Source organism: Poeciliopsis prolifica, unplaced genomic scaffold (genome assembly GCF_027474105.1).
Source record: "Poeciliopsis prolifica strain line A6 unplaced genomic scaffold, Auburn_PproV2 SCAFFOLD058, whole genome shotgun sequence".
NCBI classification, from domain to species: Eukaryota; Metazoa; Chordata; class Actinopteri; order Cyprinodontiformes; family Poeciliidae; genus Poeciliopsis; species Poeciliopsis prolifica.
This window is the reverse complement of record NW_026562433.1, coordinates 1,297,759-1,308,379: the sequence shown is the minus strand read 5'-3', so window position 1 is coordinate 1,308,379 and position 10,621 is coordinate 1,297,759. Positions and strand designations below refer to the sequence as shown.

Genomic DNA, 10,621 nt, shown 5'->3' with positions numbered 1-10,621 from the left:
GAACTGTTTCAACAGATTGCTGGAGCTCAAAAAGCACCTGATGGGATTTGGATTCAACGGTGAACGTCAGAATGTTGTAGCATAAAACTGAAAGCTAAATTTGGATCCTCTTGCTCAAGTCTGTTATCTTTTCTGAGCTATGCTTATGTTTGGTGTACAGCACAAGAAAAGCGATATCAAATGACAAAAATGTGTTTATTTAATGCAACAGTTGAAAACATTTGAACATCTGAAGCTTATTACAAGTGAATACACAAAAACATTATCAATAATTTTTCTTTTTCCTTTTTTTTTTGTCAATGATTATGGCTTTCATATTTGTAAACAAGAGTCAGGAGTGAACAGAATTCCCTGCAGGCGGTGGCAGCAGCAACGGCAGTATAAGAAGAAGATCCAAACGGTCCCAGTTACGCCATCTATCCTCCAGGAACCTTCAGCACCAGCTGGACCACGGACATGTGCTGGATCCCGTACTCCGACAGCAGCGTGGCGTCTCCTTCCAGGTGCTTGTCCGTGAAGATCAGCCGCAGGTTCTCCTCTCCTGCAGAAACACAAACAAGAAAACAGATATAAAATAGATTTTTACAAATATTACATTTTCTATAATCCAGATGAATCCCTACATTTTTTGGAGAGTTGTTTGTTTGAACAATGGTAAGAAGTGAAAGTAAAAAAAATATGCAGAGGAAACAAAATTATTTCCAAACTCAAATCAGAAGCTAATTTAAAAGGTCATAAAGAAGATTAGATAGCAAGTTCTTTAAACCTTTGTATTGTTGTCAGAACAGATATTAAACTTATCAAAAAGTTTAATATTTAACCATGATTAATCTGGATCTTCATTCTCAAAAGTACCAAGTTTCTGATGCACCTTAAACACATCTCATTTGGCTTATTTGTTTTATTTATTTCCTTGAAACAAACCAGAAACCCAAGTATTAATTATATAGTTAATACTGAGCTTAACCACCACAGCACTGATAAGCCAACAGGGAAAACATGAGTCACCATGAAATTTACTTTCAATTTTGATTTCCAGGCAAAGTTTGGTTTCAAAAAGCATGTTTGTTGTTGAAGAGTCAGGCGCCTCTGAATTAGGTAAAACATTCTCCTTTAACAATCTGCTTTATTCTAAGAAAAACAAGCCTTGAACTGTTTCCATGGCCACTTAACCCAAAACCTGTCGACCAATAAAGCTGATAAAGCTGGAAAGCAGTAGCTTTACGTCCTGCTGGCTGACAGACAGACCAGACATATTGAACAGTTCACCAGTCAAGTTGCCTTTAGAGCTTTTCCTCGTTTACCTGCAGTCTGAGGAAGTTTCTCTGCGATCTTTCCCTTCAGCTGCCCCACCGTCATGCTCTTCATCTGCTCCTCGGTGTTGCAGAGATCGATCATCAGCTTCTCTCCTCTCAGCCCATGAACCACGACCTGGTAGATTTTCCCCATCTTCCCGCAATCTGCGCTGCGCTCCTTTCTGGCGCTGGTGCTCCGTCCCAACAGCTGACAGAAATGCGGGCGAACAGCAACAGGATCTGACGTCAGAGCAGTCTTTACTTTCTATTTTCTGTTTAGGGCTCTTGCTGTTATTATTGTTCATTATTATCTTCTTCCACGTGAGCTGCTGACTGTTTTCAGATGGTATATTTTGAGAAGCATATTCAACACAGTGCTGCACTGTTTTATCCCCCATATATATTTTATTGCTTTATTTTATTGATTCAACAATAATTTAATTGAGATAAATAAATAAAGCACGCACATCTGAGCAGTGGCAACAAAAGACTGCAGAAAATGTTATACTCATATACTAATGGTTTTATGGACACCATGAATCGTGTACATAGAACACAATACATCGTGTTGTCGAAGGCTGTATATGGACGATTAATTGCAGGAAATCGCCTTGTTTTCCAGCAGAGATCACGTGATGCGGCTGTGTGGTTATTTGCAAACTCTTTACATGGTTGTTTCTCAAACTGTGAATAAAAACTGCATAGTAATATGTATGTATTATTCGTGCTGCTTTCGACTATGGTAGGGGAAAAAAGCAGGAGACAGTTCAGTTATCTGAAGGGTCACTTTAACCTAAAATCAGTGCAGACAGTGAATTAAACTCAGCCATGTTTAAAGTGACAATATAAAATGAATTCCGCCAAGATGAGGTTTTAACTTTCTTGTGTGTCCTTCTTCTTCATCGTCACTGGTTCGTCTTCATCATCGCCAAATTAAGCGCACAAAGAAAAAAGGCAAGGAAACTGAAAGTAACAGCAGCTGTTGGCTCTGACAGTGACGCAGCAGCAGCTCCTTTAACGCACCTTTTGCCTGCAGACAGAGAGAAGTTGGTTCGGAAACAAAATGACCACTCAGGGCCACGAAGAGAAAAGATACGACCGAAGAGACACGACGCTGAAGTTCGTCAACAGACCAGATGCTCTGGACCCGATGCGTAAGAACCTGCGAAATGTTACTGTGTTGAAGTGAAGCGTTTTGGTTTTGGAGACACTTATATTCAACTCAATGGGTGCATGAGGACATATGTCATCAGCTAAAAACACAAGATGACATGTTTATTATTATTATTATTGTTATGATTTGAGTCTGTTCTCTTCTAGCCCCGGATGAGGGAGATCTGTGCCTCCGGGCGGAAATGTCCTGCGGTCACGCCGTCACCCCGCAGTCCCTCACTGGGTGGTGCCGCAGCCTGCTGGATCAGGTACTTTCCAACAGTTAACTTTTGTTTTCTCACCAGCACATTTAAAGAGAAGACTGCAAAGATCCAGCATGAAGTCCAATTCGACAAGTGGGGCATAAACTGGGCCATTTAATTAAATAATTTAATTAGGCATTTCCTTGTTTTTTAACAATAATCAGTTAATATGAGCCACCGTTGATTACAATGTAACCAATACAAGATGGAGTAGGGACTCATATTTAATGCCATAAAGCTAAGAAACATTCATAGCAACTACAATGTCCACTAAATTATCCAGCAGTTTTAATGCAGTGCTGTATTTTCCGTTCTTCAATCCAATTCTCTTTTCAACCTTCATATTAATGATCAAATTTAGTTTGTGGTTTAATGTTGGTGACAAACAAAACAGGACGAAGATTTTAAACAGTAAAAACAAACAGCAGCAGAAATGTGATGCCCACAGTTCAAACCCAATTTAGTCATAATCCATAATAATAATAACCTTTTTAATTTTAATATCTTTCTCACTGTAACGTGTTTTGCAGTTAACTAGCCAGAGATCCTCTGTAGGAGACCAAAGAGCTCATTTCACTTTCTAGGTTTTCTTGCTTTGCAAGTTCTTGACAACCAGCATTAAAATATCTTTTATTCTGAGTTGAAGATTTAAATAGATTTCCAGTTAAATTCAGCAAATGCCACTGAGTACAACATAAAACTAATTTATAAACTTGTGTCATATTGAAAAATCAGAGACTGTGAACTTTTCACTCATCAGATTCATCTTTCAGGACTACGCTTTGCGTAGTGAATGTAAATGATGCTTGATAGCAAGAATATAACCCAAGTTAATGATGTTGTTCTCTAAATATTACTAAATTTCAGGGCCAGTATAAATTTAAGTGTCCAGCTCTGAAGGACGGCACCCTGCACAAGTGTGACGCTCTGTGGTCGTATCAAGAGGTCCGCCGCCTGGCCGTCCTGACCGCTGCAGAAATGCAGCATTTTGAAGAGAACATCGCCCGTCTGGCTGCGACAGAGTACTGTGACTTTAAAACAGTGAGCATCACGCTAACTCAAGATGAATTCATGAAACAATGTTCTGCAGGGCAGTAACTTATTTCCTTTTGTTTTGTTTTCTACTCTTTTCTGTCCAACAGTGTCCTGGCTGCAGCTCCTACATCGAGAGAGAGGATCTGACTAACCTCTGTGTTCAGTGCTTGGTTTGCACAGCAGATAAGAATAAACAGGTCCAGTTCTGCTGGCAGTGCTTGAAGTCGTGGAAAGGTCCGGCTCCACGTTCTGACCGCTGTGACAATGACGGCTGCATCAACCATGACCTGGAGCTGCTCAAGACCTGCAAGACCACATCCTTTGCTGCGGTCCAGAATGTCGAGGGCTGTCCCTCCATCCGGGCCTGTCCCACCTGCGGACACAAGGTGGAGCACGACAAGACGGGCTGCAAGAACATCATCTGTCCTCGCTGCCAGGTGGAGTTCTGCTTCGTGTGTCTGAAGCTGACTCCTGAGTGTCTGAAGACCAGCTCCTACTTCATCCCCTGCAGTGATGGTGTGGCTCCCAGACAGACATCCATACCTGTGTGGCACAGGAACTAAAAGTTGTTACTTCTTGACAAAGTTAATTTGTAAGATTAAGAATGTTCCATTTATTCTCGGTATGTTCATCACCTTGAATGTCTTGTTTTCAAACATGTAAGTGACCTGATTTTCTCTTCTATAAAACAAACAAAGTTAATTTTAAATTGTAATGTCTGGTCTGTATTAAGTTCAGTTGGGCATAAAATTAATCTTTCAGCAGGCAAGGCCCAGAAGTTATTATTCAGAATATCTAAAAATGGCATATGTAGCACAAAAGTTTGTGACATAAACATTATTATATTTACATAATGATGAAAGGTTCTTATAATCACAGATAAGTTTCATTGTTTTATTAGTGCTCACTATTAAATAGTCTCCAGTAATTCAATGTGTTTATTTATCACTTACTAAATGCTGAACTCAGTTATTTAAAGCAACTTCTCTGACTGGTAAACATTTTTATATCCTCATATGAGAGAAGATTCTCACCTTCTGTTTCATTTTGACTCCAGTTGGGGACTGGGTCCAGTTGAACTACTTTGACTTTTACTGGGATGACATAAGCACTGCACATCAGAGAGCCCTTTCTGTTTCACCGCCTCTAAGGCTCATAACCCTGGAAGTGTTTTGATTTGTGAATAATCTTTCTCTCTACAGACTGACGGACAATCACACATTTTGAACTGGTTTAACTTACAGGTTGATGGGCAGTAACTGTTGCTTTTCTAAGATTGATGATGTTCTTCTTTTCTGGCCCTGGATCAACACTGTAGATTTCTGAGAAGACATTAGTCACTTATTAATGAAGTCACTTTGATCTTTAATAAAAAGATTATTCCATGAAGACGGATAAATCCTTCAGTGAACAGCAAATAAGAAAGATTGTCTTCCAGTTGTTAACGAGAACAAGAGGCTTCATATTTCAGATTGAATTAGTTTCATAAGCTGATCTGATTTTTGATAACTACTGAGGGTAAATTGATTATAAATTGATTACGTCTGCATTAAATACAATGGAAGCCAAAATGATTTAAATAGTTTTGCCTTTAGTGACATCTGCAGGATGTAACTGTATGTAACACCAGGGTGTATTTTGTTTTCCTCTAGAACTGCTTCACCAAAAACCTCTGAAAAATTATGTTTTAATTTTATTCCCTTTGCTCTTCGTTGCATTACATTAACATGAGAGAAATGTAACATTCAACCAGGGAGTTTGATTGAATCTACATTCTGTACTTTTAAATTTGTAGGAGAAGAAACTGAAAGTGAAAGCTTGCTCTAGGAGAGTCATTACAGGCGGCCAACTCAGATCATTTCCTGGTTGAGGGCAGACGCTTTTAGCCGACAAATTGGAAGAACAAAGTAGGTCTGAAATGGACAACTTGGATCAGGACGAGAAAAAATATGACCCCCACGACGCCACGCTGAGCTTCGTGGACAGACCTGATGACCTGGACCCTCCATGTAAGGACTAAAAGCTATTATGTCAGTATTTGTTATATTTATGTATTTGTTTCTCAATCATTTGTAAAGTAGGGGTGGTCAGGTTTTACTTTTTTCAGTATAATGTCCACTAGTACAGTGTCCAACTTACTGTCTGTCCTATTAGTCAGTGATGATGATGATGATGAAGATGAGGGTCTTCGAGCTGAAATGTCCTGTGGACACGCTGTCACTCCACAGTCTCTGACTGGCTGGTGTCGCAGCCTGCTGGACCAGGTAAGCAGTGACATCACACATGTTTTACAAGCAACATTTTATTTCTTTTCATTGCTATATCTTCTAACGTGCTTTTATTTTGAAATTTAAACAGTTTCAATGCACAACTAAAGACATTGAACATAAGAGGGGAAAATTTCCAAAGTCAAATTTAGTTTAGCTTGTTTCCATCTCAGTCCAAACTGTGGGATTCATTAATGACATAGAGTTGCTTTCAAAGGCTGTATATTTCATTTGGTTCTCTATCTGTCCATCTGGGATGCAGCCTTCATGCAGCCGTGATGCATTTAGGTGAACAGTGAACAGGGATTGGTGTATTTTTTAGTTTAAAGACAGGAAGACATAGTTGTCAGCCTTTCTTGAAGGTTTCATGTTTTTCATTTTCATTTTCATTTCTTTGTGTTTCTTCTTGTAAAAAAGGCACCGGGTGTCACTGGCTGCAAAAAGGTTCAGATGTTGACTAAAACATCAGAGTCCTCAGTAAACTGGAGGCTTTTTGACCTGCCTTCCTAAAAACAGACATTAGCTCAGTATTTCTTAAAAAGTACATGAGTTTAAAACTGGACAACGACACAAACCCACCGGGGTTTAAACCCAGTTCAAACACCAAACCGGTTGTTCTGCATCTTCCAGGCTATATGTTGCGTTTGTTTTAGGGTCAGTACAAGTTCAGGTGTCCTGTTATAGACGAAGACACCCAGGAGACATGTGGCGCCGTGTGGCCGTATCAAGAAGTGCGTCGCCTGGCGGATCTGAGCGTTGAAGAGATGGAATACTTTGAAGAGACCATCGCTCGCCTGGCTGCTGCAGAGTACCAGGAGTTCAGAGAAGTAAGTGTCTCTAACTTCAGGTCAGTCTTGACTCTAACAGCTCTGCTTCAATCATTATGTCTTCCTCTTGCAGTGCCCTGGGTGTAAGAGCTACGTTGAAAGAAAGAACCTGACTAACCTCTGCGTTCAGTGCTTGGTTTGCGTTGCAGACCAGAAGAAACAGGTCCAGTTCTGCTGGCAGTGCTTGAAGCCGTGGAAAGGTCCGGCTCCACGCTCTGACCGCTGTGACAATGACGACTGTAAAAACCATGACCTGGAGCTGCTCAGGACCTGCGAGACCACATCCTTCCCTGAGGTCCAGAATGTGGAGGGCTGTCCCTCCATCCGGGCCTGTCCCACCTGTGGACAAACAGTGGAGCACGACAGGACGGGCTGCAAGAACATCATCTGTCCTCGCTGCCAGGTGGAGTTCTGCTTCGTGTGTCTGAAGCTGACTCCTGAGTGTCTGAAGACCAGCTCCTACTTCATCCCCTGCAGTGATGGTGTGGCTCCCAGACAGACATCCATACCTGTGTGGCACAGGAAGTAAACCTGTAGAAACTGATGCTTCCTGTTGAGCTCTTGCTACTGAAACATGGAGGAAATAATCTAAACAATGTTGCAGTTCTTATTGTTGATGTTCATCAACTGTGAAACTTCTTTATTCTATTAAGCATCAACTGATATCTTGTTACGTTGTACATTAACAATAATTTCTTCTTTGGACTCCAATTAACTCATGAAACATAATTTTTTACTAAAAGTGTTTGACTCTTTCTCAAAGTAGGGCGTTCATCTTAAATGGAGATTTTTTTTAAAATCATCTCTAAAATTATTCTGTTAAAATGTTGTGGAAAATTATAATCTGTTATATTTGAAACTGAACGTTAAGAGGCTTTTTATTGTTTTCAATTGAAAATACACAGAAAAGTAAAACTGAGAAATTTGGTGGATAAATCACCATCTGTCTTAGCTTCATACTTTATTTATACCGATTAAGGAGGAAGTCTAAAAGCTTTCTTTATAAATTCACTAAGTGAAAAAATTAATTTCCCACCAGAAAGAAATACATTTTATCTTCCCTCAATGAGACAAATGAATCCCTCTAAGACGCAGCTGTCATATCTGACAGAATAATCTCTGTCAGATATGACAGAGATTATGCATTTCTATCATATCTGCAGTGGGATGCTCTTAATATATGTTCTTGAAGGCAATTGTGCAAAGTCTGTCTTAGTTCATGTGTCTTTTGTTTTTATCTTTTGTATTCTAAGTTTGGGTTTTGTTTTTAAAGTTTGTTCTAGATTACTTGAACTCAGCATTTCTTCTTAGCTTTAATCCAATATTCAGCTATTTAGTCTGTGTTTGTGAGTTTTCCGTACAACACCATGAAATGTTTGTCCTCCCAGGATGATGATTAACTCCTACACACTGTTGGCCGCTGGGTGGCGCTCTGACTCACAATCCTGCATTCCCATAAACTCTGTAATTCCAAGAAGAGACGAGATGGTTTTGGTCTCAACATCATCACATGTACAATAGTGTTAATAAATGGTTAACAGGCGCTGTATGACTAAAACTGTTTATTGTTTTAGAGTTACTCTGTTTGTTTGTGCTGACAGATGAGGAATATTCAATAATCTGCATTCATTAAACTGATTTAACAAACAGAAAAGTACAGAATTATTTACTTGGACTAAACCATTAATGATCATGTCTGATGACTTGGAGGCTTCTTCAAAAAGGTTGATCTTGTATATTAATGGATGTTGGAAATGTTGCAGAGTGAAAGTAAAAGTTACATCACAGATTCTACATGTTTATAATAAACCAGACCGACACTCTGACAGGTTGGGTTTTGGTGAATCTGGAAAGTACCAGGAAGTTATTTCAGGTCATTTACCACCAGGTGATCTTAACAATTAACTTGGGAACTTTTAGGGGAAATCCTGTTTAAGAGGAACAATTAAATTCATTTTATTTTTATTAATCCAGCTCTTATTTCCTGAAATGTTGGCAGGATTATCTGGAAGAATCGTATTTTCTCGTTAGCTGCTGGCTCTCTCCCAAAACCCCAAGCCTGAATTAAGTAAAGTTTTAAAGAAGGAACTTGATATTTTATATTATCATCTCTGATAGAAAGAAAACTTTTAAGAGTTTGTTCCTACGGTTTTGAGTATATCAGTATATCAACACTGGTGATACTTTCATGCTTTCACATGATAAATATTATTTATATTGTTGTGTAAATTTAGGTCCAGATTAATTCAGTTACATATTGAACCCTTGACATGACTTTTGTAACCTTCTCTATTTATCTATTTATTTAGAATTTTATTTGACATTATGAGATGTATGTAATATTATTATTATTATTATTATTATTATTATTATTATTATTAAACTGGTCAAAGGTAGGCACAGTTCATGTCCATAGCATGTAACATTTTGTAATCACTGATTACATTACCATATAAGCTTATCCCTCTAACCAAAGAATTAGAAATTACCATATGATTTTCTGTCAAACCCTATTAAAATCCACTTTTTGAATAGTGGGTGGTTTTTGTTTTGTTTTGTTTTGGGGGGTTTTCAAGCCACGCCTTTTAATAAAAAATGAAAGCAAATTCTGTTATATAAAGTCCTCCCACCTGTTCAGTCTCTTCACATTGCAGCTTTAAATCCGGAGCAGAGTTTAAAGTCGTCACAAGAAGAAGCCATGGCTTGCAAGGTCCAGGTCTTCGTTTGTTTTGAGCAGAACTTAAAGAAACCGATCGGCGTGTGTCAACGCGAAGAGGAGCTTAAACACATTGCTGTGAAGTTTCTGATCGACGTCATACATCAGCTGCGCCGTGACGTAGGTAAATAAACCTGCTGAGATATTCTCATTTCAGATGCATTGAGACAAAGAGCATATAAAAAATGACATGTAATTTAAAAAGCCAATTTTCAGTTTTAAAATCCACAAATATTTATGTGAGACTTTAGATGCGCAGCTATTTGTTCTGAACAGTTTGAACTAATTTAAGATGTTGGGGATGCTTTTCTCTTAGAAACCAAAATCCACTCTTGTTTGTTTTGGACATCGTCTTACTGCGTTTTCGCTTTTGTTTTGCGCAAAGTGTCGGTCTTTAAGATGATTTATTGCATTTTACATTTGCAGCGGTCGCAACGATGATGTCTCTGATCTACAAAGGAAAAACTCTGCAGGAGACAGAAATGTTGGCTGACTGTGGGATCAAGCACAAATCTGAGATCCACGCAGTGATGCGCTGTAACGGAGGACTGGAGCTGATCATCCACGACCCTCCACTCTGATCCACTCCACAATGAACACCTGATTCCACTGCATCCACTGTCCTCCTGTTTAATGGAAACGTCACCAATATAAAACTCTTATTCTCTTAAATGAATAATTGCTGAGGTTTTGTTATTTTTTTTTTTGTCACCATCGTCTGTTGTAAGTAAAACTTTTATCAATTCAGTTTCGTTGAAAACATAAATATTGCGTCACATGCAAAATAAAAAGTGGTGAGAGAAAATAACTGTAAATTACTTAATTTGAATAATTACTTTGTCTACATGTTTGGTGCTAAAAAATAAATAAAGTACCAAATATTACGATCTGTGTGTGAATTTAGTTAATTTGTTTGTTTTTCACTTTGCTGCTGTTGCACATAAATGTCCTCCTGAAAGGACAATAAAGGATATTAGTCTGATTATTCATTCTTCTTAATAAACTGCAAATTATTCACACCAGTTAGTTTTTATGAAGTTAAGGTGCAAACAATAAAACATAATAT

At 38.6% G+C, this 10,621-nt stretch overlaps 3 protein-coding genes across 3 annotated transcripts; 2 read left to right on the top strand and 1 right to left on the bottom strand.

The window, feature by feature from the left end:
- Positions 1-176: 176 nt before the first annotated feature.
- Positions 177-1,515, bottom strand: zgc:194655 (uncharacterized protein LOC794380 homolog). Its single transcript, XM_055060280.1, has 2 exons — positions 1,305-1,515; positions 177-541 (listed from the first exon to the last, which is right to left on the bottom strand). Exons 1-2 carry the CDS (start codon positions 1,447-1,449, stop codon positions 417-419), a joined length of 270 nt encoding a protein of 89 aa, XP_054916255.1. The 5' UTR covers positions 1,450-1,515; the 3' UTR covers positions 177-416.
- Positions 1,516-2,286: 771 nt separating this feature from the next.
- LOC129379474 (uncharacterized) lies at positions 2,287-4,548 on the top strand. The gene is made up of 4 exons (XM_055060278.1): positions 2,287-2,449; positions 2,616-2,716; positions 3,578-3,751; positions 3,853-4,548. Exons 1-4 carry the CDS (start codon positions 2,359-2,361, stop codon positions 4,306-4,308), a joined length of 822 nt encoding a protein of 273 aa, XP_054916253.1. The 5' UTR covers positions 2,287-2,358; the 3' UTR covers positions 4,309-4,548.
- Positions 4,549-5,600: 1,052 nt separating this feature from the next.
- Positions 5,601-8,382, top strand: LOC129379453 (uncharacterized). Its single transcript, XM_055060236.1, has 4 exons — positions 5,601-5,754; positions 5,900-6,009; positions 6,666-6,839; positions 6,913-8,382. The coding sequence occupies exons 1-4, from the start codon at positions 5,664-5,666 to the stop codon at positions 7,366-7,368; spliced, it is 831 nt and encodes a 276-aa protein (XP_054916211.1). The 5' UTR covers positions 5,601-5,663; the 3' UTR covers positions 7,369-8,382.
- Positions 8,383-10,621: the final 2,239 nt, after the last annotated feature.

Excerpts from the sequence above, each read along its gene's own strand:
- LOC129379453 (XM_055060236.1), top strand. The coding sequence starts at position 5,664 with ATGGACAACTTGGATCAGGACGAGAAAAAATATGACCCCCACGACGCC. Across the intron at positions 5,755-5,899 it reads TGATGACCTGGACCCTCCAT|TCAGTGATGATGATGATGAT; the intron begins GTAAGGACTAAA and ends CTGTCCTATTAG. Across the intron at positions 6,010-6,665 it reads GTCGCAGCCTGCTGGACCAG|GGTCAGTACAAGTTCAGGTG; the intron begins GTAAGCAGTGAC and ends CGTTTGTTTTAG.
- zgc:194655 (XM_055060280.1), bottom strand. The coding sequence starts at position 1,449 with ATGGGGAAAATCTACCAGGTCGTGGTTCATGGGCTGAGAGGAGAGAAG. Across the intron at positions 542-1,304 it reads GAAACTTCCTCAGACTGCAG|GAGAGGAGAACCTGCGGCTG; the intron begins GTAAACGAGGAA and ends GTGTTTCTGCAG.
- LOC129379474 (XM_055060278.1), top strand. The coding sequence starts at position 2,359 with ATGACCACTCAGGGCCACGAAGAGAAAAGATACGACCGAAGAGACACG. Across the intron at positions 2,717-3,577 it reads GCCGCAGCCTGCTGGATCAG|GGCCAGTATAAATTTAAGTG; the intron begins GTACTTTCCAAC and ends ACTAAATTTCAG. Across the intron at positions 3,752-3,852 it reads AGTACTGTGACTTTAAAACA|TGTCCTGGCTGCAGCTCCTA; the intron begins GTGAGCATCACG and ends TCTGTCCAACAG.